Source organism: Gopherus evgoodei, chromosome 7 (assembly GCF_007399415.2).
Source record: "Gopherus evgoodei ecotype Sinaloan lineage chromosome 7, rGopEvg1_v1.p, whole genome shotgun sequence".
Classification (NCBI taxonomy): domain Eukaryota; kingdom Metazoa; phylum Chordata; order Testudines; family Testudinidae; genus Gopherus; species Gopherus evgoodei.
Window position 1 is genome coordinate 2,177,597 of NC_044328.1, and position 24,636 is coordinate 2,202,232.

Genomic DNA, 24,636 nt, shown 5'->3' on the forward strand with positions numbered 1-24,636 from the left:
GCTGGGGTCTGGGCTCAACAGTTCCACACCTGGGGTTACAGAGGAGTGAAGCTGCTCACGCCCCAGGTTAACAAACCCAGGGTCTGCTCCCTCGAGCTCTGCTAACCCAGGGCTTGCACTGCAGTGTAGACAGATCCAGTAAGAGCGAGTCTCTACCCCGCAGAGCTCCCAGCCTAGACAAAGAGGTGATTATGGGAAACTGAGGCACGGGAGATTAAGTGACTTGCCCAGGATCCCGCGTGGGTATCTGGCTCCCGAACCCAGTTCATGCTACTTCCCCTGTCAGATTCTTATAACTTGTCTTCTCACGCCTTCTAGTGGGAGCTAGGATATTTGTTACTTCGTCCTGTGTAACGAGTGCAGTCTCTGATACCCGCTCTGCCAGGGTACTGCACCCTGCGTGGGGCGGGCTGAGCCCTGGGCGTTGGACCTAGTTTTCCGATTTAAAATAGCAAACCCAGTTTGTGATCTGCCCCTCCCCCGCCCGCAGAAGTGGGGGTCTTTGTGTGTAACTGGGATCACTCCTGGAAAAAATCTGTTTCAGATTAAGCCCCCAAAGCTGCAGTGTGTTGGGAATTAAAATAGTGGGGGTGGGACGAAGTGCATTGTGGATCCACAGCTTGTGAACGCTGGGGATATGGTCTCTCTTCATCCCTTTGGAGTCAGGGTGGGAGGGAGGGAGGCTGTCTTATGGGTCAGGCCATGGACTGGGAGATCTGGGTTCAGTCCCTGGGTGTATGTCCTTGGGGGAGTTGCCCTGCGTCCGATCTGCACCTGTGAGATGCATCACCATGTAACATCACCATGACCCGGCTGAGGTGCCTGTGTCACCACTGCAGTCTACTGCACAGAGATACCTGCCTTGCTGTGTGTCATGGGCCCAGTACTGCAGGTAGCTGAAGGAGAGTCTCAGGTCCCTTTGGAGTAGGAAGTCCTGAGTTCTGTTCTTACTGTTACTGGGAAATTCTGACTCTCCTGTGTGCAGCAGTGAAGCGAGAGGTGCCTACAAATCCCCGAGATACTTAGCTCCCTGGCAGCGAGGTGTGAGGGCTGGTTAATATTTGTCCAGGACTTGGTAGATGGAAAGTTCTACAGATATATGGGGTAGGGAGATAACCCACAGTATTTGGGTTGCCTCAGTGCTTTTGTGGTTGACTTGTGACTTGGCCCTGTAGTTTCAGTGGGTCTCTCTCTGGGACCCAGACCGGGAGCTCCCCTGCTTGTTGGACTTGTGAGTTCGTACGTTCCTGCTGTCCCTGCTGGGGAGACTTTCTTTGCTCTGTCCTCTGAGCCAGAGCTGCTCTCGCCAGCCGGCGTTTGGGGCCTGGGTGGGAAATTTGTAACCTCTTCCATTTGATCTTTGCTCTCCTCGCTGGCCCTTCCCCAGATCTGTGCATCTCCCAATCAAAGCACTGTACAAGCTAGGGTCCCCTCAACAGACCCTGCCTGGAGTGGAGAGGGCAGAGGAGCAAGTGGCTGTTTTTTTAGTTTGCTTGCTTTGTGTGAGTCTCTTTGCTGCCTCTCCTGCAGAGCGGGTCAGTTTCCCGGAGTTGTCAGCTTTCCTCATCTGATTCGAGTCTGGCACTTCTGGTGGTTTTCTCAGGCCCAGCTCTTGGAGTCAGGAGATTCTGGGCAAACTTTGGCTTTTGTTACAGTAAATTACTAGGCCTTGTGGGAACGGGCAGAGGACGTCCTGAGGCTGTGACCCAAGTGTGACCGTAAAGGCTCAGAAACTCGAAAGCAAATGAAAAGATTTTGAAAGAAATCTCATGATTTGGGCAGCCTGACTCACAGGTGGGGAAAGCGGCGCACGGAGGTGAAGTGACTTGATTAAGGCCACATGCTGAATGCCTGGCAGAGACAGGAATTAAACGCCAACGTCCTTGGCTTCCAATCCTGAGCTCAGCTTTATGGACCACATGTCTCTGTCTCTCTCTGTCAAGGGGCTTGTTCCGTTGCGCAGGAGCGGGGAGCGTGTGGTGTTGTGCAGGAGATCAGAGGAGCAGATTGTTTAGACCAGAATGCATCCCTGTTCACCCTCTGGGTTCCCTTCTTCATCCCTGGAGTACGGGAGCACCCCCTCGTAGTCAGAGGTTGCTCTGTGGCACCCTGCCTCTGTTTCCCCCCTCTTCCCCGGGCACCAGAGAGCCACCTTGTCTTCTGTGGGATCAAGGCTGACTGCAGTTCCCACGTTCTGCGCTGTGTGCAGCCCGGCAGGGCTTCTCCCCAGCATAACAAGCCCTCGCTGCCACGCCTGCTCTCCATTAAGTCAGTTTATTTTTCCAGACAAGCACATAACAGACAAAACTGGCCCTCAGCTCACACTTTGGCCTGGGGCTTCTCAGCGTCCCTCCTGGGATCTCTGGTAACCCTGCTTCTTGCAACTTCCCAGTCCTGCCAGCTCCCTTCTTACCACCGGTTCGGCTGGATCCCCAGCCCCAGGGCTGCTTCCCGAGCATCCGGCTCCTTGTTCTGGAGACCCACCACTGCTCTGTGGTTCCTCCCGCCTGGCGCAGCCTGCCCCACTCGCACCGCCTCTTCCTGCCCTCTGATAGGCCGCTCTAGCCCCAGGAGTCCCCTGCCTCCTTTCATTGGCTCTGACTCGGAGGTGGGCCCGGTCTGCCCCAAGGACCCACTATCCTGTGACAAGCCCCTTTCTCTTGCAGTCGGTCCTCACGCCCATCGGAGGAAGTTGCAGGAGCCTGTAAGCTCTTCCGGGCAGGGGCCACGTTATCTCTGTGCATGCACAGGGCAGCGTATTACAGGAGCACTTGCAGAGAATAGCAGTGCTTCGGGCTCCAGTGCTGGCCGTCCCTGGGGAGCTCTGAAGGCTGTGCTGATCAGGATGCCTTGAGGAGCACCACCTGGTTTCTCTATCCGGCTGGCCTGTGTATCCTGTGGTAGCTTGGTAGCTAGAATATCTCGTAAGTTCTATGCACCTGCTCCAACAGCGGCCTTTGTGTCCAGGGAGCAGCCAGGGTCTGCACACAAGATGGGAAGTAGGGCTCCTGGGTGCTACCGTAACACCAGTAATAAATAATCACAGTCCTGTGTTGTGAATGAAATGACGCTGTCCGAGCAGCAGCATCCCAGAGGTGTTAGGTCAGCGAGGAAACCCACCAGGCAGGTGTTGTTCACGGGCCCTTCCAGGCCCTGGGGAGAGGGATGGTCAGGGATTGTCATGGCACACATTGAGCTTTGAGAGAATGCCTGCAGCTGAGTAATATGTGGGGCTAACACTCTGTCCCTCAGCCATGGTCGTGACCCCCTGAGCGTCCTGTATGTGGGAGTGACGCCCCAGGAGTCATTCCGCCCCGGCTACGTGGACGTCGAAGGAAGCTGCTCTGTGTTCTGTTGAAAGCAGAATCCCCCAAACTGTTGCTTGTGTCAAAGTAGCACCCAGAGGCACCAGTCAAGCCCAGGGCCCCGTTGGGCAGGGCTGGACAGATGCAGTGCCAGGTGCTGGACAGATGCAGTGCTAGGCGAGCTGCAGTGATTTAAGGTCCGGTGTGACTTGTAACGATTGAGTTACCCAGTGCACACCCCTGCGTGCGCACTCTGATTTCTGTTCAAGAGCGGCTGATTTCAGTTTAGTTTACACTGATTCCTAATGGTCTGAAGCTAACCTGGAATAATCCAGAGTGGGTCAGGAACAAATTAAGTTAAACTGACACCACTTCTGCATGTAGACAAGACCCAAAGCAGTATAACAGGGAAGCGGAGAGTGAGATAGGAATGTGCAGTTGCACACATCGGCCATAGGGTGCCCTGTCATTTTTGTCACTCCCACCAAGTAAGCATTGCTCCTGGAAGTGGAATCTGAACTCTGCGCTCTGGATTCTGCTTGGTGTTGCCGAGTCTGGGCCGGGCAGCTCCTGGAGCAAACATCGCTGCGAGATGAAAGGGTCGGGTTGTTGAAGAAGTATGTGCTGTCCCGTTCTGCAGCTCACCCTGTGCCCCGACCTGCAGCTTTGTCCAAATGCTCTGAGTCTCAGGACGTCCAGCGATGTCCCATCTCGGCGCAGTAGGCGGTGCGTACCGGCTCCATCAGTTCCGCTCACCGAGAGCTCACGGCGAGGGGCTGAAGCGTCACCCTGATAGGAAGACAGCGCTGGCGCTTGGGCAGCTGTCCTCAAGGTGGCTCCTGGAGACTACATGTTCCAGCATGCAACACTCTGGCCTGCTGCAAATAAAAACTGCTCGGCTCAAGCTTGGAGCACTGCATGCTGGGATCTGCAATCTCCATGGGCTGGGCGGGTGCCCAGCTGGACTTGCCAGCAGGCTGGTGTTTCCAGACCCAGCCGGGGAGAAGATGCTGGGCAGATCTCTCTGCCTTTCCAGCCAGTTCTGAATGGTGCAGTGCACTAGCACACTCAGGCAGGCCTGACCCCCGCTAGCCAGAGCCCAGGACGCCAGACAAAGTGGGAGGAGAGTGAGCAGTGCCCTGCTGATCCAGCCCAACCCCCCAGCTGCCAGGGTCAGAGGAAAGTGCTGGGATGGCTCCCAACAGGTGCCGTCCTTGTGCCTGTTCTGGGGTGTCCGTATCCGGCTGGTGGGGGTCTGACGGAATCCACACGCCCCCTGCTCTCTCATTTCCCCTATGCAGAGCCCCCTGACGGGGAGAAGAGTCTCCCTCGTGCTGCCACCCCAGCCTGGGGGTTCTGGGTTCTGCTCCCAATGATGCTCCAGCCATCCCCAGGCAGCAGCAGCCATGCAATTCTTCACAGCCTCCCTGTTGGTGCCAGCTGGGGGCTCTCAAAACAGCAGCAGGGAACACGGCTGGAGTCTTGCTAATCGTACTCTGCTGCTCTGGGGAGATGTGCTGGTGGCAGACTCAGGAGGGCAGTGCTGGGTCAGGTCACCCGGGGAAGGTTTTCTTTGCTGCCACGAAGGTGAAAACCCCTTTCTTAAGAGGAAAACTGCCCGCTCCCCGGAAGGTTTTCTCACTGGCTGCTGGCAAGGGCATTTTTCGAGTGTGTAACACCACAACAGTGTTATTGGTTCAGCTCTGTAGCCGTGCGTGGTGCTGAATGGTCAAAAGGATCCTGTCCCAAGCACTCTGGTTCGGAGAGAGCTCAGCGAGGCGCGCGGGGTGGAACGGGGTGTGAGAACTCTGAGACTCTTCGAGTGGGGGTGTCTAATAGGGTTCTTGCGGCTACCATTGGCCAAGACTTGGAGCATGGATCTTGTTAAAGAGATGGAAAGTTTAAAGGGATAAATAGGGGCTGAGTGGATATTTCTTTGAATCAAAGGAAATTCGTGAGGCCGTATCTGCTCTGCAGAAGAATTCTTCTATCAGCCAGTTTCACACCCCTAAGCTATATGTCTGCTTTGATCTAATTTTTAAAGGTTAGACCAGGCCTAACTTACACTCCAGTGATACCAGTGAGGTTCAAACTGGTTTAAAACCCAGGTTTCAATAGGGGCTGGCACGGGTGGAACTCTTTCCTTTAGTTTCACAGCCGTTTGTTACCCTAGTGCAAATCCCTTCATGTCGTCTGGTCCGGAGGGAGCTCCCTCTCCATGGGTCCGAATGAACTGCAGGGAGAAGGGGGGACCTGATGCCACAGGGATTTCTAAGGTGGAAAAGCCTCTAGGTTTCAGGTCTTGCTTATAGATGATAAAGAAGCAAAATATTGCCGCAAACTCAATGGTGTAATTAACCTGACAGCTGCACAGCTAGGCACATCAAAGTCAGGAAAGCCAAGAGTTGAAGTTGCAGACGCACCCTTAACTCTGCCCCATTGTACATGTGCAGTCTACGAGAATGCTGCATCTATTACATTTTCTTCTGCAACTTTGGATGCACGGTTTGCATCTTCTGGTGCTGCATATGGCTCTGTGTGGATCTGGTCCATAGCCCATTGAAGTCAGGGGGAATCACTGGCTTCATGGATTTGGGATTAGGTCCGGTGTGCCCTGCACAATCCTTGTAAGTCACATATGTGAACTTTTCTTGCGTCATTTACTACAGATTACGTACAGATTCAAGGGAAGGGGAAACATGCTGGTGTGTACGGGCTGCCCTTGTTTCCAGCTAAGTTACCTGCCTCGTCCCCAGACTGCATCTCTGGAGTCTGTGCTGCAAATTGAAAAGAGAATGTGTATTACAAAGATGGTGACAGTTATTAAAATCCGTGCCTGGGACCTTGCCAGGGGGAAAAGTCTGAATCAGCCACAAGGCACCAGACCACGATGAGAACAGAAATAGTGTAAGTGCACGAGGGCAAAACCCTGGTGAGACACCACGCGTCTGTCTGCAGTTTGAGAGAGTGTCGTGGTGTTTGACTAAACGTGACTGAGCCCTTCTCCTCGGGCCACGTCTCCCTCGTGTGAGTCTGGCATCCGGCACGGAGGGGCCCTGATCCAGACACGATCCTTTCTGCGCTCCGGCAGGCGCAGGCAGCAGCAGCCAGGAACTGTGCTGTTGTTGTGGGGAGCGGAAATACCACGAGATGTCGCGATTCATCGCAGGCCAAGTGCTTTTGTTTTAGCATCCACAGCTCTGCAGTGAAACGGGGGGATGGAACCGTGGCTGTGGGTCTCAGAGCCTAGGGGCTTCAGTGGCCGAGGGCTTTCCGAAGGAGGAGAGCGGTCAGTAAGGATGACGGAGTGATTGGGTGCGGGGGTCTCGCTGTCTCATCACGCACAGAGCCGAGGGGTTAGGAGGCAGTGAAGATGCAGGAGTGGAGCAGGCTGGAGACGGGGGCGCTGGCATGTGGCTTTCTGCGTTGCTTGGCCTCCAGTAAGCACCAGAGTTAACGGTGATTGGCCAGCGGGGCGAGATGGGTGCTTGTGGCTGCAGCAGTGTCTGATTTGAACATGGATAGTGGACTGGGAAGTGCAATGGGAAGAATCTCGCCTTGAAGATGTTAGTGGTGATATGGTCCAGCACTGGGCAATCACTGGGCAATTTGGGTACAGAGACCTTGGCTGCTTGGCAACTTGGCAAATGCACCATTCACATTTCCAACACCCCTGTTTTGGTCCAGGAGTTTCAGGCTCCGTTCTCAGCGCAGCCCTGGGACGAGGGCACTTCTCCGTTTGGAGCAGCTCCGTCTTTGCATCGCTCTGCGGTGCCGTCTCCTTCAGTGTTCGTGGTCAGAGGCGACTGCGGGACTTGTCAGCGGCTGATCTCACACTGGGGGATCCTGATGGGCCCTCCAGCAGCTCCGACACCCCCGTGCTGCTCCCCAAGCTTTCACAGCCCCGCTGTTGGTCGTTCAGGCAGCAAGGAGGGTTCTTGGGAGCAGCCCCAATGGAGGTTGTGGCCCCAGCAGTTCCAGGGGGCAGGATGATCCTGTGCGGATGGAGGTTGCCGGGTCTGCCTGGCTGTTCCCAGCTCCCATCCATGCCATTGGCTCTGTGCCCAGGGGAGAGGCTGCGGGGGTGGAGTTGCTGACTTGCGGCATGCAGAGGGAGCCAAGGATGGGAGTGACGGGGCCAGGGAAAATTCCCTCCCCACATCACGTGCCTCCTTGGCTCCAGCTGCTCCTGGGGGAGCAGGCGTGCCGAGCCCGGCGCTGGGCCAGGGATCAGGTCCTGCTGGGGCTGCAGGAATGGCACCGGGCAGAGACCACTCTGGCATTGACCCTGCAATCCAGGCAGGACGGCCTGGTGGGGCTCCCCACGCTGGCCAAGGCTGGATCCCAGTGGTGCTCAGCTTTGATAGGATGAATTACCTGGGTCTATCGGACACGTGGCCCTGCCAGCCCCTGCCCTGGGGGTGCTGGGCGAGGCCAGGCTGGCCCTGGTTGAGTGGGCACCAGGCTGGGTTGTCGGCGGAGCTGGCATGTGGGGTTGCCGACCAGCCAGGTGGCAGAGGGTGCTGGTATCAGTGTGGGAATGGCCAGAGAGCCCAGCCCATCCCCCCAGCGCCTATGGCTGGAGGGGCAGAGGGATCTCCGGAATGTTGGCTGGGCCGGTCCATGTGGGGCAAAGCTCTGGCAGCCCCTCACCCAGGAATCCGGTACCAGGCAACGAGCAAGGCACAGGATTTTCATCAGTCGGGGGCAGGAGGTAATTAAGTAGTTACTGACCCGGTGTCTGGAACCCATGAGCTTCTGAGCCAGACCAACAAGCCCTGCACAGCCCCCTCAGCCCCCACTTGTCCGTCCCAGAACCACCCTGGCCCTGCCCACCAGAGGAGCCAGCATGGCCCAAGATCAGCCTGGCACCCCCTTGCCCCCAATGCTGTGCAGATGCAAAGACTTCTCTGAGATTGCGGTCACCCACTGATCTCTTCTGCCTCTGCCCTGAGCCTGTCCGGGGCCCGGCACCAGGTGTTCATAAGGGAGCTGGGAGTCTCAGGTCCAGCCAGGCCCCAGACACGCTGGCTCCAGGGCAGGCAGGGCAGGATCAGCCTCCCCACCTCTCCCTCCCCTCCAAACTGGTCTGTCTCTGCCTGCTGCCAGACAGGGACCGGAGGGGCGGGCGTGCCCCACGCTGCCCTGCATTGCTCACATTCCTGTCGGAGCAGCAGGTGGGGAGGGATCCTGGCCCTTGTGCCCCACCTCAGCCTGGCGGCACTGAAGGGGGGTCTGGTTCTTTTGGACCGGCCAGAGCCTGGGCTGTGAGCTGGGCTCGCCAGTGACCCCTGCCGGACCCACAGCGTCAGTGCGGTGTGGGGAGCAGTGCCAGGCCCTCTGGGGCTGCTGTGACGCAGGGCCCTTGAGGGGATTGGAAAGGGAACAAAAATCCCAACTGCAGCCCCCTGCTATTTCCCCCCGTCTCCCCAGCTCTGTCGGATCCGCTCACTCCCGACCCGCAGCCCCCTGCTTTCCCCCCACCCAGCTCTGCCGGTTCCCCTCAGTCCTGACCCGCAGCCCCTGCTAGCCCAGCCCTGGGCTCCCGCTCTGGTGCCATCATTATGCCCCCAGTGTGCCATGGCTCAGTGCCCCCTCAGCCGAGGACTGTGCAGAGATGATGCCCAGCTCTGGGGCAGTTTTCAGAGGTGGCAAAGCTGCCCCCAGAGCAGTCTGAGGTTCCCCAAACACAGCTGGGTCTGTGAGCTCCCAGGACCGGAGGGCAGCTGAGGAGATCCGTGTCCTTGGCCCCTGGCACAGAGCGGGCTCCTTCCGGTCCCTCGGCCCCTCCCGGCTGCACTGCCGGAAGGGCTCAGAGTGCCGGGGGTGTGTGTGTGTGTGCCTAGCTGGATGGGCCCGATCCTGCCGGGGCCCAGCTGCGATATGCACTGCTCGCTGTGTCCCATGCCGAGCACGAGGGGTTGCGGATCCCACTGACCTGCTCCCCCCTCTCTCTGTCTCTCCCACCAGGCTGTTCCTCTAAGTCATTCAAGCTGTACTCGCCAAAGGAGCCCCCCAACGGCAACGCCTTCCCCCCTTTCCACCCGGGCACCATGCTGGATCGAGATGTGGGGTGAGTGACAGCGGTGGGGCCAGTTTTCTGCCAGGTTCAGGGCCTCCCCCATCCTTCGAAGCAGCAGGGCTGATGTGGCGCGGCCAGGAACACGCGGGCTGAGGTGCCGGGCAGCAGGCGGGGGGTTAATAGCCCTGTGTGAGTTATTGATATAAACTGGAACCATATAGAACATGGTTCTGGCAGGACCCAGCTGAGAGTGCTAATTTAGGACCAATTGCTCAAACAGGGCAGTCACAGCCCAAGGCTGGGGTTTTTCCACCTCTAAGGCAAACCGAACCAGCCAGACAAAAATGACTTCAGTTTCACCCCACTGGCCAACCACAAGTCACACAAGCAATTTCCTTAGACACTCCAGTCTCCCAGTATCACCACCAGTGCCACCCGTCCTGGGGATGAATGGTTATGAAAACCAACACCCCAGTAAAAGAAAAAGGTTCTCTCGATCCCAAAGGACCAAGCCACAGACCCAGGTCAATATACGCATCAGATCTTACCCACAAATCACGCTGTTGCCAATCCTTTAGAATCTAAAATCTAAAGGTTTATTTATAAAGGGAAAAAGATAGAGATGAGAGCTAGAATTGGTTACATGGAATCAATTACATACAGGAATGGCAAAGTTCTTAGTTCAGGCTTGTAGCAGTGATGGAGTAAACTGCAGGTTCAAGTCAAGTCTCTGGAGAACATCCCCCGCTGGGATGGGTCATCAGTCCCTTGTGTAGAGCTTCAGTTTGTAGCAAAGTCCCTCCAGAGGTAGGAAGCAGGATTGAAGACAAAATGGAGATGAGGCATCAGCCTTATATAGGCTTTTCCAGGTGTAAGAACACTTCTTTGTTCTTACTGTGGAAAATTACAGCAAAATGGAGTTTGCAGTCACATGGGCCAGTCCCTGCACACCCTGCTGAGTCACAAGGCGTATCTGCCTCCTCTCAATGGGTCTGTTGTGTAGCTGATGGTCCTTAATGGGCCATCAAGCAGACTGAGCAGAGCTAACACCAACTTGTCTGGGGTGTTTTCCAGAACTGCAGCACCAATTTGAAATACAGACAGTATACAACCAATACTTATAACTTCAACTACATAATGATACAGACATACAGACAGCATAATCATAACCAGCAACCCATAACCTGGTCTTAGAGACCTTATATGACCCCCTTTACATAGGATTTGGTGCCACTACAGGACCTTGGTTGCAAACCATGTTCTATATGGTTCCAGTTTATATCAATAACGTCGCACCCTGAGAGGTGGATGAATGGCCTGGAAGACCCAGTGATCCTTGAGGTGTCCTCGACTCCCCTGGGCTCTGGGGGGAGCTGAGGAGGCTCAGCCGAAGGGCAGCACCGGGATGGGTTACTCCCTACAATGCAATGGGGCAGCCATTGGCACTCATGCCCCAGCCCCTCCTCCCTGGCTCCCAGCTCGTGGTGTAAAGCAGCAGTGGGTCCGGGCAGGTCTGACCTCCCCTGCCCCCCGATGGGGGTCACACAGTGTGTTTGGGGTTCATCCTTGGGGTCCATTTGTTGCCCTGCCCCCGGCCGGGCCTGGGTTTCCCTCGCCGCGCTCTGGCCAGATAGCTCCCATGGCACCTGATCACTGGAGGGAACCTCCCGTGGGCACCTGGGGCAGGAAGTGCCTCCAGCCTGCTCTCTGCTCCGGGCCGGTCTCGGGGTCCCTGTGTGGGGGGAATCTGCCCCATTGCAGAGAGAGCTGCCAGCTCAGGCTGGGGGCAGAGCGCCCCAGGCAGCCTGTCACTCGGGGGGCAGGGGCTGTGGTGACAACACAGACTAGGTCTGAGGCTCCATGGGGACCTGCCCTAACTGCCTGTCGGCGCCTCTCTCCGCAGACCTACCCCCATGTACCCGCCAACGTACCTGGAACCCGGGATAGGGTAAGAGCTGCCGTGCCGGGGGCCGGGAGTCACTGCTTGCGCTGGAGGGGCTCCCGCCTGGGGGTGGGAGGCAGCAGGAGTCCTGGCAGTGCCGCCCAACCTGGGGCCGAGAGGGGAGAGCTGGCTTGTAGCCCCATGCAGCCCCCTGGGCTAAACGAGCTGTGGGGCACCAGTCCCCACTCAGGGGGTGAGCAGCATAGGGGCCACCCTGGGGCAGGCTGTACCCCGAGGCCCAGTCCTGCCCTCCCTGCACAGGAGCACTCAGCGCAGGGCAGGCTGGGGCAGGAGTGGGGAGCATGGGGACAGGGAGTGTGGGGGTGGGGTGGGGAGTGTGGGGGCGGGCAGGGGGTGGGGAACATGGGGCGGGCTGGGGCTGGGGCAGGGAGCATGGGGGCGGGGAGCGCAGGGGCTGGGTGGGGAGCATAGGGCAGGCTGGAGCCGGGGCAGGGAGCATGGGGGTGGGCTGAGGCGGGGACCATGGGGGCGGGCTGGGACCAGGGCGGGCAGCGTGGGGGTGGGGCTGGGGCTGGGGCCAGGAGTGCAGGGGCGAGGTGGGGAGCATGGGGTGGGGCTGGGGCTGGGGCGGGGCTGGTGTTGGGGTGGGAAGCACGGGGGTGGGGAGCGCATGGGCGGGCTAGGCGGGGGCGGGGAGTGTGGGGGAAAGGCAGGGCCAGGGCTGGGAGTGCGGGGGGAAAGGCGGGGCTGGGGCGGGAAGCTTGGGGGTGGGGAGCGCAGGGGTGGGCTGGGCCAGGGTGGGGAGCGCGGGGGCGGGGCCGGGGCTGGGAGCGTGGGGCGGGAGCGCAGGGGCAGGCTGGGCTGGAGCGGGGAGCGCAGGGGCGAGGCAGGGCCGGGGCGGGGAGCGCGGGGGCGAGGCGGGGCCGGGAGCGTGGGGCGGGAGCGCAGGGGCGGGCTGGGCCGGGGCCGGGAGCGTGGGGGTGGGGTGGGCCGGGGCGGGGAGCGCGGGGGCGAGGCGGGGCCGGGGCTGGGAGCGCAGGGAGGGAGCGCAGGGACGGGCTGGGCTGGGGCGGGGAGCGCAGGGGCGAGGCGGGGCTGGGGCGGGGAGCGCGGGGGCGAGGCGGGGCCGGGAGCGTGGGGCGGGAGCGCAGGGGCGGGCTGGGCCGGGGCCGGGAGCGTGGGGGTGGGGTGGGCCGGGGCGGGGCCGGGGCTGGGAGCGCAGGGAGGGAGCGCAGGGACGGGCTGGGCTGGGGCGGGGAGCGCGGGGGCGAGGCAGGGCTGGGGCTGGGAGCGCGGGGGCGAGGCGGGGCCAGGGCCGGGAGCATGGGGGTGGGGTGGGCTGGGCGGGGAGTGCGGGGGCGAGGCGGGGCCGGGGCTGGGAGCATGGGGCGGGAGCGCAGGGGCGGGCTGGGCTGGGGCGGGGAGCGCGGGGGCGAGGCGGGGCCGGGGCTGGGAGCATGGGGGTGGGGTGGGCTGGGCGGGGAGCGCGGGGCTGGGAGCGTGGGGGTGGGGTGGGCTGGGCGGGGAGCGCGGGGGCGAGGCGGGGCTGGGAGCGCAGGGAGGGAGCGCAGGGACGGGCTGGGCGTGGCCGTGCCCCACTGATTGGCCGTGCTGCACTTGCTTGGCAGGAGGCACACGCCATATGGGAACCAGACCGACTACAGGATATTCGAGCTGAACAAGCGGCTGCAGAACTGGACAGAGGTGTGCGACGGGGCTGGGGAGGGGGAGTGTGGGACCCTGGGTGCTCCTGGGTAGCCTCACGCCCGCTCCCGGCCCCTCTGCGCTGGCCCTGCTCCCTCCTGCTGGGGGCTGGCTCAGGGTGGAGTGTTGCCTGCTGGCCGTGGCCACACAGCCTGTGTCTACGCTGGCAGAGACCCCGTGAGTGACTGGCCAGGGCCCGGGGACCTTACAGCTCCCTGTCTCAGCCCAGCCAGGATGGAGGGTCCCAGGCCACCCGGCGGGGCAGGTTCTCTCCCCTCTCCGTGACCCCGCGCTGTCTCCCGCCCCCAGGAATGTGACAATCTCTGGTGGGACGCCTTCACCACGGAGTTCTTCGAGGACGACGCTATGCTAACGATCACCTTCTGCCTGGAGGATGGACCAAAGAGATACAGTGAGTGGCCGTGGGCCGGGCTCCCTGGGCACTGCTGGGACCCCGCCCCGACGAAGCTGGGGACGGGCTTACAGCCGATCTGCGATGCCGAGTGCTGGACGGGTCCTTGGGCTGGGGGCCCCGAGCGGCCGCACCGGGTCTGTGTCGAGCGTCTCTGGGGCTGGTTCTGGGCTTGGCTCCGGGGTAGAGCTGAACTCTGTGTCAGAGCCCGATACCACAGTGATGGGCACCTCCCCAGTCCTGTGAATGAGGGGCGAGGACCCTGCCTGTATGACCTCAGGGACAGGGGCAAAGCGGCACCAGTGGCGGGGAGCCTAGGGTGGCTTCTTGCCACAGGGCTGTCTCGTCCTGCAGGCTGCCCGCCCCACACCTCTCAGAGCAGCTCCCTGTGCCCCACGGCTGCCGTGTGAGCCGGGTTCCTCAGTGCCTGGCTCCTGGCCCATTGCCCTGGAGGCCGGGGGGTGGCAGGGCGGTAGCCGGGGGCGCCTGGCCAGCCGGGGCTCCAGGGAAGCCGGGCTCTGACTCTCTTCCTCCCTCTCTCCCCTCCCCGCTGCAGCCATCGGCCGGACTCTGATTCCCCGTTACTTCCGCAGCATCTTTGAGGGGGGGGCCACGGAGCTGTACTACGTCCTCAAGCACCCCAAGGAGTCCTTCCACAACAACTTCGTCTCGCTGGACTGCGACCAGTGCACCATGGTGACCCAGCACGGCAAGCCCATGTTCACACAGGTACAGCAGGGCTGGAGAGCCCATCCCAGGGCGTGGCCCTGGGCACCGCGGCGGTGCTGGCCCTCGGGAGACGATCAGCCACCGAGTACTTACCAGTGCAGGAGGGTATCGGGGGTTCCTGGGAGCCGCTGAGGTACCAGCCTGGGCACCCCATGTGGCTGTGCCTGCCCCTGCCTGCCCTGCAGCCCGAGGTGTTGGCAGGTCGGAGCGTGTTCGGGCGAAAGGGAGGCGGGCGCTGGTGCAAGGGGGGCCAGCAGCTGCCAGCCGCGTAGGCTCAGGGCACTGGAGTCTGTCTGGGGCTGCAGGCTGGCAGAGCGGGAGGCCTGTCTGCTGGCACCATGGGCAAGGAGGCTTGACCGGCCCTCGCCGGGTGGGAGCCCAGGTGCGGTTTATCCACGGGGAGGGGGGCAGCAGATCAGAGCCGGGAGGGGTCGAGGGAGCTCAGCCGGCTCTCGGGGCGTTTGGGTTTGACGTTCTGCCCCCCCAGGTGTGCGTGGAGGGGCGGCTCTACCTGGAGTTCATGTTCGACGACATGATGAGGATAAAGACGTGGCACTTCAGCATCCGGCAGCATCGGGAACTCATTCCCCGCAGCATCCTCGCCATGCACGTGAGTGCCTGGGTCTGTGCCAAGGGCGTGCGGCTGAGCCCAGGGCCTCAGCAGGGCTGCGGCATGGCCGGGGGCAGGTGTCCCTTGGGCCAGGAGGTGTGGCTCTCTCCACACGCGCGGGCACTGTGACGCTGCTTGCTCAGCCGTCTCTTCGCCATGCGAATCTGCAGGGGACCAGGCTGGGCTGACCGGAATTCGAGGGGCGGGGGGCTGTGCTGTCTGAGGGCTGTTCCCAGCCCGAGCGCGGCTGAGGTGTCCCTGACCCCCTGCTCTCTAGGCACAGGACCCCCAGATGCTGGACCAGCTGTCCAAGAACATCACCCGCTGCGGGCTGTCCAACTCCACCCTCAACTACCTCCGGGTACGTGTGTGCGGAGCGCGGGGGGGGGCCCGGCTCTGTCAGGGGGCCCAAGACTCTTCCTGCCTGAGGGCTCTGTGGTTATCGCCCTGGTGGGCGGCTCTAGGGCTCTGCCCCGCGACCCCGGGAGTCCTGCCTGGAGAGCGGAGCCCCCAGCCCAGACACCACGGTGGCAGACGAGTGCTGGCTGGGGAGAGGAGGACCTGGAGGGGTGGGGGAGTATTTATGCAAATATGGCAATGCATATTCATGAGCTGTGCGCATTGTAGGACACTGTCATGCCTACCAGGACCCCCCCAGTGTTTGGTGGCCTGTTATTGCCCTGGGGGGTCCCACCCGACTAGGGGACGGTCCGGAGCTCCTGCTTGGGGGGTCCTGGCCCCCTGTGGTGGGGGTCTGGCGGAGGGGATACGTGGGGCTGGGGCAGGGCAGGGGGTGCGGGTGGGGCCCTGTGTGACGCTGGGGGGGGTGGTTCTGTGGCTGTGCCCAGGATCCCGGGGGGCGCTGGCTCAGACGCAGCGGTGGCATCGCGCTGTGCAGCGGATGCTGAGTTCCTGCCCCCCGCCCCCCCCAGCTCTGCGTCATCCTGGAGCCGATGCAGGAGCTGATGTCGCGGCACAAGACCTACAGCCTCAGCCCCCGCGACTGCCTCAAGACCTGCTTGTTCCAGAAGTGGCAGCGGATGGTGGCGCCGCCAGGTGAGACCCCGGGGCCCGTAGCACCTGGGAGGGAGGGGGGCCGGTTCGATCTGTGGCCCCCCCTTGCTGGGCGTCCCTTCCCCTCGGCCTCCCCGCCTGGGCAGTGGGGCTGAGTGCCACGGGGTGCAAGGGCTGGGCAGGGTTCCTTGGGGTGAGACTGGGGAGCCAGCGAAGGGGAGGGCCGGGGCCCCCCTCCCACTCCAGCCCAGCCTGATTAACAGCCCCCTCCCCCCCCAGCTGAGCCGGCGCGGCAGCAGCCCAGCAAGCGCCGGAAACGGAAGATGTCGGGGGGAAGCACCATGAGCTCCAGCGGCGGCAACGCGAACAACAGCAACAGCAAGAAGAAGAGTCCGGCCAGCACCTTCGCCCTGTCCAGTCAGGTACCTGTAAGCATCCCGTTTCCATTTCTCTTCCCCGCCCTGCCCCGCCGAGCTGCCCCCAGAGCCCTCACCCAGGCCGGGCCCAGAGAGCCCTGGCTCCAGCTCCAGGGGCTGAATGTGCAGGGACCGGCCAGGTCCCGGCCTCCGCCGGCCAGTTCCCCCACATCAGGCCTGAGCTGGGGGACACGCTGAGCAGAGCTCCCATCCTGCCGTGGCCACGTGGGATCTCAGGCTGGGCCCGGGCCGGTCCTGCTGGTGTGCAGCGATTCCACTTTGCATGGGGATCCCGGCCCGCAGCGGAGCAGTGACCTGGGAGGGGGGAGGTCATACGGCCCAGCAGGTAACGCCCAGCATGGGACGAGGGGCAGTGGGGGGCCCAGGGGAGCGGGCCGATGGCCGGGGCTGCCTCCGCCTCGATTATGTTTCGGGACCGTCTCCCCTCTCAGGATGTGATGGTGGTGGGCGAGCCCACGCTGATGGGGGGCGAGTTCGGGGACGAGGACGAGCGGCTCATCACCCGGCTGGAGAACACGCAGTTTGACGCCGCCAACGGCATCGACGACGAGGACAGCTTCAACAACTCGCCCGCGCTGGGCGCCAACAGCCCCTGGAACAGCAAGCCGCCCTCCAGCCAGGAGAGCAAGTCGGAGAACCCCACGTCGCAGGCCTCCCAGTAACGCCCGCCCGCCGCCCAGCCCACGCTGGCCAGGCCCAGCCACCCGGACGGTTGCCAAGGAAAGGGACTGGGAAGCGGATCGGTGCCGCCTGGTACCAGGGCATGGGGGCCCCCGGCCCTGCCAGCCACCCAGCCCCCGCTCTCTGCACTCCTGCCTTCCCATGGGGCCCCCGCTCTCCCCCACGCAGGGCTGGGGCCATTGTATCCACCCCCCAGCCCATGTTCCCTGGCCTGCCCTTGCCAAATGGGGGAGCCCAGCCCTGGGGAGAGGGGGGTCTGCTTCCGTAGCTCCCGCCCGTTACCACCTGACCCCCTCCTTCGATAGGGAAACCAGCAGCCGGCGAGCGCCCGAGGACCAGGGTTGGGGCTCCCCGAGTTGCGGTACACTGAGGCAGGGTGCGATGTGGAGCGAAGTGGGTGCGTCGCTCTAGCCCCACAACCCACGAAGCGGCTGCTTCTCCCGTCCCCCTCTGAGCTGGCCCGGTGCAGCCTGCAAGTATCCCCTACGCGGGGCTGGTTGATTGGGCTTTGGGGCAGGTAGCCATTCGGGAGGCTCGTCCCTGTCGTGCCCCCCTCTGGCCGCTGGGGAGGTGGCAGCCGGACAGGGCTGGGAGAGGTTTTTCCGTCAGGCCGAGGTGGAGCGTTGTGTATATAGAAACCTGCCATGGAGAGGAATCCCCTTAAACCTGGGGCTGGGAAGGGAGGAGGGGTCAGAGGCCGAAATGGAAAAGCACCCCAAGTCCACGCCTAGTTTCCTTGCTGTTCCTCTTGCTCTGTGTGCGTCGGCCTGGGCCCTGGCCCGGCCCCAGGCTCCTGGCCCCCCCCCCCCAACTGTTTTTTTAAAAATAATATTAAAATTGTAAGTTTAAAAAAAAGCCCCCCCCCACACTCCTTCACCCCCCCCCCACGACCTGCCCTGATTTTTGTACAGGCCTCTAGATCCCTTGGGAGTTGTGTTTTATACCGTTCAGAGAGCTTCAGACCCAGGAGAGACTTTGCAGACTTCCTTTCCAATCCCTCCAGGGGCGGGGGGAGCCCCCACCCCCTCCATGTAAATCTTGTGTGCTGTAGTCCCCACCCCCAGGTTTGTGTACCTCGTGCTTGTACATTTCCGCGCTGTAGACGGTGTATGATCCTGTTCTTTCAATGTGTTCTTATTAGAGCAGCTGCCTCCTTTGATGTTAGGGGAAACCAGAAGAATAATAATGATTTTTAAAAGGAAAATCCTTCCCCGGCTTCTTCCGAGCAGGCAGGCGGGGGGAAGGGGGCGCCGTCACCAGTTCACACGCGGGGCGTTCACGGGCATCAGGGGTGGGGACAGGTGCGGGGAAGGGGTGCTGTCACCAGTTCACCCCGGGGTGTTCGTGGGTGTCAGGGCTGGGGACAGGGGATGCCATTACCAGTTAACCCCCGGGGCATTGGTGGGGGCTGGGGACAGGCGATTCGGGGTGGTTACCCAGCACTCTGCACAGGGGGGGTGATGGCCGCCCACACTCCTGCGGTGGGACAGCTCTGTATGGCCAGGTGCATTACCGGGCGCCCGGCCGGGCTGGGGTCAGGGCAGATCAGCTGCAGCAGGGCGCGGAGCCTGGGGGGGGGGGGGGGGGCACGAATGGGTGGGCAGGGGGGTGGAGTGGGTGTTCTCTGCTCCCACCCCTCCCCGCACAGAGCGTGGTAGAGCAGGTCTGGGCTGGGGAGCGTGGCAGCAGCAGGTCTGTAACAGCCCAAGGTGCCCCCATGCCCTGGAGCCAGCCACTGGCCAAAGGCTGGTTTCAGGCCCCAGCTCGGGGCTGGGAGACGGAGTCAGTGACTTTCCCTGCCCAGCCTGCAGTGTTTGGTTCCCAGTGACCACCAGGGGGCGCCCCTGCACCACACCAGGTGGCAGTGCCCCCCCCCCAGGTCCCTGTTCTCGGGTTACCCAGACAGGGGGCCGGCCACTGTGGGTCCCTCGGTTGCCCCCTTTGGGGTGGGGGCTCAGCGTCTCCTGCCCCCTCGGGCTGCTCTCTCGGGTCACTTCCCGCCTGCTGGGGGCCTAGAACTGGCGGCTGGGGACAGAAGGGCCCTGGGGCCGGGGGCTCCTCCTGTGCGTGTCTCCAGCCCGGCTCCTGCACTGTCCCAAGCCGGGGGCTCCTGCCGCAAGGCCCGGGGCAGGTCTGAGCCCCGTCGACACTGCTTGTACTGCTGCTCCTCGCGTGGGAACAGTGTCCTTCAGCAGGTGGCACCGTCCCTCCCCCATTCTGGGCCCCACTTCCTCCCCCGTCTGACGGCCCAGACTAGCTCTCTGTCTGGGGTGGGGTCACTGGAAAGCCCCCCCTTCGGGGCACCTGGCTTAGACTCCCAGCAGCCCTGGTGTCCTCCTGGCACATGTCCCCACCGAGGTGCCCAGCTAGCGCCTCTGCCTGGGGCCGGCCCAGGTCGTGTTCCCTTGGCCCGTGGGAGGCTGAGAGAGGAGCAGGAGGCCTGGACGCTTTGTGCGGGGGCTCTCGAGGCCTCTCAGCCAAGATGGAGCATTGGGACCAGCCTGTCCACGGAGGCTGGGGAGGGAAATGGGTGAGGGGGGGTCTCTCACCTCCCCATTGCTGTGGCTTGGCATGAAATGGTGACGTGTGCCCCCTGCATCACCCCCTGGGCAGCTGTAATGAGCCCCCCGCCCTGCCCTGCCTCACCCCGGGCACCATAATGTGGCCCCCGCATCACCCCCTGGGCAGCTGTAATGAGCCCCCCGCCCTGCCCTGCCTCACCCCGGGCACCATAATGTGGCCCCCGCATCACCCCTTGGGCAGCCGTAATGTGCCGCCTGCCTCATTCACTCCTGGGCAGCTGTAATGAGCCCCCTGCCCTGCCCCATTCACCCCTGGGCAGCTGTAATGAGCCGCCCGCATCAGCCCCTGGGCACTATAATGTGCCCCCTGCCCTGCTGCCTCGTCCTCGGCACACTCTAATCCTGCCGCCTTTTCTTTTCTTTTCGCCTCGTTTGTGCCATTTTGGGGCCATGTACGGTACCAATAAAAACGACTTTCATTTGAGGCTGTCCTGGGCTGTTCTTTCCAAAAGCCGCTCAGCTCTGGGGGCAGGTGTCCCCCACAGACCCTGCTCTGTGGCCTGCCCGGGGTGGCACATCCCCCTTAGCGGGTTACCCTGCCCCTGCCACTGCTGAGCATTAGCCAGGCGTCCCGGCTGCGTTAACGAGCCCAGTTTGCACATCGACTCCAGCTGAGGGCCTGGCCCCGCAACCAGGATTAGGAAGCAGCTTTTTCCTCTCGGGCTCCTGTTCTGCACCCAGCCAGGGAGCCCCCCGAAATGCCTTGCCTGGTGCCTTGCTACTCCCATCCATGCCCTCCATGTGGCCCCATCGCCTGGAGCGCTCTCCTGCTGTGCGTAGCCCCCCGAAGCAGTGACGGGCTGCACCAGCTCGACCCCATTTCCCTGAGGGGACTGTCCGCTGGGATTCCCCCAGCTCTGGGGGTGTGTGGGGCTGGAGGGACTGCACCCTGGAGAAGGGCTGGGCCAGTTACAACGTTCACTGGAGGCTCAGCAAGCTGCTGGCGTCTGGCCCCGGCAGGGACATGGCAGCTCCAGCTTGTGCCATGGGAATGGCTTGGCCTCACATTCTGCCCAAGCCTTGCCATGTGCCATGGCCCGGGGCAGGCATGCTGCGGGGGGACCGGTGGCCGTACAGGGACGGGATCCTCAGCCCCAGGGAGGGCGGTGTCTCGGCAGGGGCTGCGCCAGCCTGGCTGCAGCTAGACCAGCAGCTCCCCCCAGCGACCCCCGTGAACGCCCAGCTTTGCAGTAGCGGCACCTGCCTGGCTGTGCTGCAGGGATCACAGCTCAGTGTGCCCCTGAGCGACACAGCCACGCTACAGCATCCGTCCGGCAGCGCCAGGCATGACAAATAGCCCCCTGAGAACCCAAACCCCAACCCCAGGGCCGAGGGTCTGCGTCTGCCCCGGCCACAGAGCCGTCGGGGCTGTGGGTCAGGTTCCGTGGGCTGCAGGGTGTTGTGCTGAGCCAGCCCTTCGCCTTCACTGGGCCACTCTGGCACTTCTTGCAGACTGGCACCTCTCCTGCTCTGCACTGCAATCCCCCAGCCAACCATGCACAGGGAGTGCCAGTGGGCACGTGCCCATGGCTGCTTCACTTGCTGGCTTCATCGCTACGGGCAGCAGCTTTTTAAGGTTTGTGTCTCTATGTAACACCAGCGATTGCAGACCATCCTTGCTCCTGGTGCCCCCCACAGCCCAGGCCCTTCTGCGGTGCAGGGGTGATGCTCGCTGCCCTCCACCATCGCGGGGTGCCTTGGGCTGGCAGGGCCCCCCCATCTCCAGGCAGAGGGGACGGCTCAGCCTTCCCACCCCAGGCAAATAACAGAGCGGGCTTTTGGCTTGGGGCCTGCACGGCTCGCTCATGGGAGCACGGCCTGGACGTGCAGGCACAGCCCAAGGCACTGCCCATTGTGGAGTTCAGCTGGGGCCAGACCCTCTCCCCTTGGTCAGGCCTGGTGCCCACCGCGGACCAGCGGGCAGCCAGACTTCATGTCCAGCAGCGGGTAACTGGCAGGGAGCCCTGCGACCGCCTCAGAGCAGATGCTGATGAGGGCAGGGCCGTATTTACATGGAAGGGCCTTCCTGGAAGCCTTGGTGGAAGGGGAGAGGTTATAGAGAGCCAGCACCATGGGAGGGTTGCTCCAGGAGAACTGTCTGCACCAGCACAAGCCACGACCTGCTTCAAGCCAGGGCAGGCAGAGGGGTTGGCATGTCTGGCTGGGCCCAGGATGGGCCGGGCACATGGGGTGGGGCACATGGAGTTGAATCCACCCAGTTGCCTGCAGGAGCAGAGCTAGCAGCAGCCAGGCAGGCAGGTGGACTAGTGCAGACTGGCTCTGAGCAGAAGCGGGAACCTGGGTACAGTCTGATGGGGACAGGGCCCCTCTGTGCTGGGAGTGCCACACCTGCCTTGAAGGATCAAACAGCCCTGGGCCTGCCCAGCCTGGTTGCCAGCATATCAGGAGGCTGCCCGTCCCCTGGATCTCCATCTTCCACCCGCCCTGTGCCGAGAACGGTGATTGTGGTGCCTGCCGGGAAATGTGCCCGTGCAGGAGCCAGCACGGCAGGTAGCCTGCTCCGACTGCCGAGAGGCTGGGGCCTGCTGCTGGCTCACGTGCCTGGCTGCCAAGGAACCACGCCCCTCCGCATAGCCGCCCACCTGGGTGAGCCGGGAGGGTTAGCGGTGCCAGTGGTCAGCACATCCGCTTCCTCGCGCGTTTGCTCGCGTCCATCCCATGTTAGGTGTGTGCTTGCTGCACGCACCGGTGCCGGACGCTGTCCCCTCTGCGCTGTCCGTAGGGGACCGGCTCTGGTGCCCTCGAGTGACGCGTGGATGCGCCGGTGTGAGGGGCGCCGCCAGCTCCCCCGCCACCAGTTCCTTCTTACCGCCAGTGTCGGCGCTGAAACGCTCCCTTCCCTCGGCAAGTTTCCGCCTCTCAACTGCTCGTTGCGAACATCGCTGTTTAAAGTTGTTAGTTTTCAAGGTCCCTCAGTGTGGTTTCGTGTTAGTTTGCAGTCCCGCACGGGACATAGCCTAGGAATGGGGCATGCCCCGATCCCCAGGCTTCAAACCTTGTGACTGTTTCAAGAAGCCCCTGCCAGTCGGGGACCCCCACAGGAGCTGTTTGAAGTGCTTAGGGGGAAACTCACGTTAGCGACAAGTCATATCTGTGAACATTTCAAACCGCGGACCGACAAGGTGTGGGAAGGACGCTCATCTCTGGGGGCTCCTTCTGGAGTCGGCCCTTGTGCCGGCCCTGGGGACGACCAGGTCAGACTCCACCCCAGCACTGTGACCTCGGTGTGGAGCATGGCACCGGCATCAACCCCGGCACTGGCTGGAAAGCAAAAGAGAGGCCGGGAGGGGACGTTCTCCTGCGTCCCACAAAGGGAAGGAGAGGGCAGGAGGACAGCAAAGACCCACGAGGGGCAGCTTTTCCCCTCCGGACAGCGGTTGGGCCCCAGCTCCTGTTGAGTGGGTGAGCCCATACCCTGACCCTTCCACCTTGCCGGGAAGCGCCCGACACCCCATGGTGCCGTCCACACCAGAGGCCTTTCAGGCCGCAAAGGCCATCCTGTCCCTACTGGTACCACCCACGCCGGCCATGAGGTGCCCTGCTCGAGGGGTAAACCTGCCTCAGGGCCCTTCCAACGGTCCCATGAGTGTGGCACCAGTCCTCATCTCAGGGAGTGTCCCACCAGCGCTCGCCTGCGCAGAGCTACCAGATGCTGACACATGACGGCCCACAGGCCAGAGATCCCGGTGTCGATCCCCAGACTCCAGGCAATGGTCCTCGTGCTCAAGGCAGCAATCAGCAGTGGGTGGGAGCCACCCTGCGGAAGGGCAGCACCTGTCCCCACAGCCTCTGTGCGGGGAGCGCCCGAGCCCCGGAGCCCCACCGCTGGTCGCTGGAGCATTGTTATGGGTCGTGCCGGGCGCGCCTTCAATCCCCCACACAGCAGTTGTCTTGCACCGCTCATTACCCTGCAGGCGTAGATTGACGGGTTACCATCGCTGATCCGCTGAATGCCACCGCCAGTCACCAGGATTGCAGCATTAAGAGTCATCACCCTCGCTCAGATCCTCAGCGGAGGTCTGGGGTCGGCACCAACAAGACCGGGGTGAGCAGCCGGCCTCAGCACCGGCCAGCTCCCCCAGACACGTATCCCCCTCCTCAGGCTCCAGCAGCGAGGAGAGCCTGCCCATGGGCCAGGACCACCCATCCAGGGGCACCGGCATTCCCCGCAGGACCAGCGGGGGTAGCATGGTCTTCAGGCAGCAGCCAGTCCCAGGGCATCTCTGTAACCCCTGGAGTTTCCCCAGCCATCGCAGGGACATAGATCGGCTTTGGGTGCATCGGACAAGAGGTCGAGGACGGTCTGCCACCCCCCTCACCCCGACTCGGATGTGGGTATAGAGCGGGCTTCTCAGGGTCCCCCAGCCTCACCTGAGGCTACCGTAATGGAGGCTGCAGAGGTGACAGACCGGTTGATATCCGCCTCATTGTCATCTTTGCCTGATGAGGTGATAACAAGGTCCTCTCATCCGGTCCCCCAGGCTGATGCCAGGCTCACAGAGGGTCACCTCAAACTGGGGCTGGAGACTGAGGAGTTGGCAGAGCCCCCGGCCTCCCTCTTTGATGTTTTAAGGTCGGCAGCCCCAGCCAGGGTGGCATTGCCAGTACATGAGGGGGTGGCAAAGGTCAAAAAAACCCTGTGGCAGGCGCCTTCGTCGCTGCCCCCCATCTCCAAGCGGGCAGAGTGTAAATACTATGTCCCCGCTAAGGGGTACCAATATTTGTACACGCATCCTGCCCCAGGCTCTCCAGTCGTGTCCGCAGTCAAGCAGCATGACAGGCAGGGCCAACCCGACACCCAAACCAAAGAGGCAAAGAGCTTCGATTATTTTGGAAGAAAAGTTTATTCAGCTTCCAGCCTCCAATTGCAAGTGGCCAACCAGCAGGCCTTGCTGGGCCGCTCTGACAGTCCATGGCCACGTTCTCGGACTCGCTGCCAGAGGAGCCCAGGAAGGAATTCCTGGCCATCCTGGATGAGGGCAGAGTGGTGGCCAGGGCAGCCCTCCCAGCGGCCTCAGATGCAGAGACTCTGCGGTCCGAGCCCAGGCCTCGGCCATCTCCATGAGGCGGGTGTCCTGGTTTCAGTCGTTGGGCCTTTCAGCGGAGGTTCAGCAGTCGATTCAGGACCTTCCCTTCGACAGCCTGGCGCTGCTCCCTGAGCAAACAGACACACAACGGCCTGGTCGGAAAGACTCCAGGGCAGCCCTGCGCACCCT

At 62.3% G+C, this 24,636-nt stretch overlaps 1 protein-coding gene and 1 long non-coding RNA gene across 4 annotated transcripts in view; one reads left to right on the forward strand and one right to left on the reverse strand.

The window, feature by feature from the left end:
* Positions 1-18,021, forward strand: part of LDB1 (LIM domain binding 1) — a 44,752-nt gene extending 26,731 nt beyond the window's left edge. For 2 of the 3 annotated variants that reach the window (XM_030570427.1, XM_030570429.1), the window contains exons 2-11: positions 9,276-9,378; positions 11,231-11,275; positions 12,859-12,934; positions 13,244-13,346; positions 13,903-14,075; positions 14,563-14,685; positions 14,963-15,046; positions 15,618-15,741; positions 15,979-16,127; positions 16,568-18,021. In XM_030570427.1, the coding sequence (XP_030426287.1) occupies positions 9,276-9,378; positions 11,231-11,275; positions 12,859-12,934; positions 13,244-13,346; positions 13,903-14,075; positions 14,563-14,685; positions 14,963-15,046; positions 15,618-15,741; positions 15,979-16,127; positions 16,568-16,798 (1,211 nt within the window). In that variant the 3' untranslated portion in view covers positions 16,799-18,021. The remainder of the gene's footprint in view (positions 1-9,275; positions 9,379-11,230; positions 11,276-12,858; positions 12,935-13,243; positions 13,347-13,902; positions 14,076-14,562; positions 14,686-14,962; positions 15,047-15,617; positions 15,742-15,978; positions 16,128-16,567) is intronic. The other variant, XM_030570428.1, reaches the window with a different exon arrangement.
* Positions 17,861-20,273, reverse strand: LOC115655191. The gene is made up of 2 exons (XR_004001345.1): positions 19,694-20,273; positions 17,861-19,505 (listed from the first exon to the last, which is right to left on the reverse strand). It is a non-coding gene; the product is annotated as an uncharacterized LOC115655191 (long non-coding RNA).
* Positions 20,274-24,636: the final 4,363 nt, after the last annotated feature.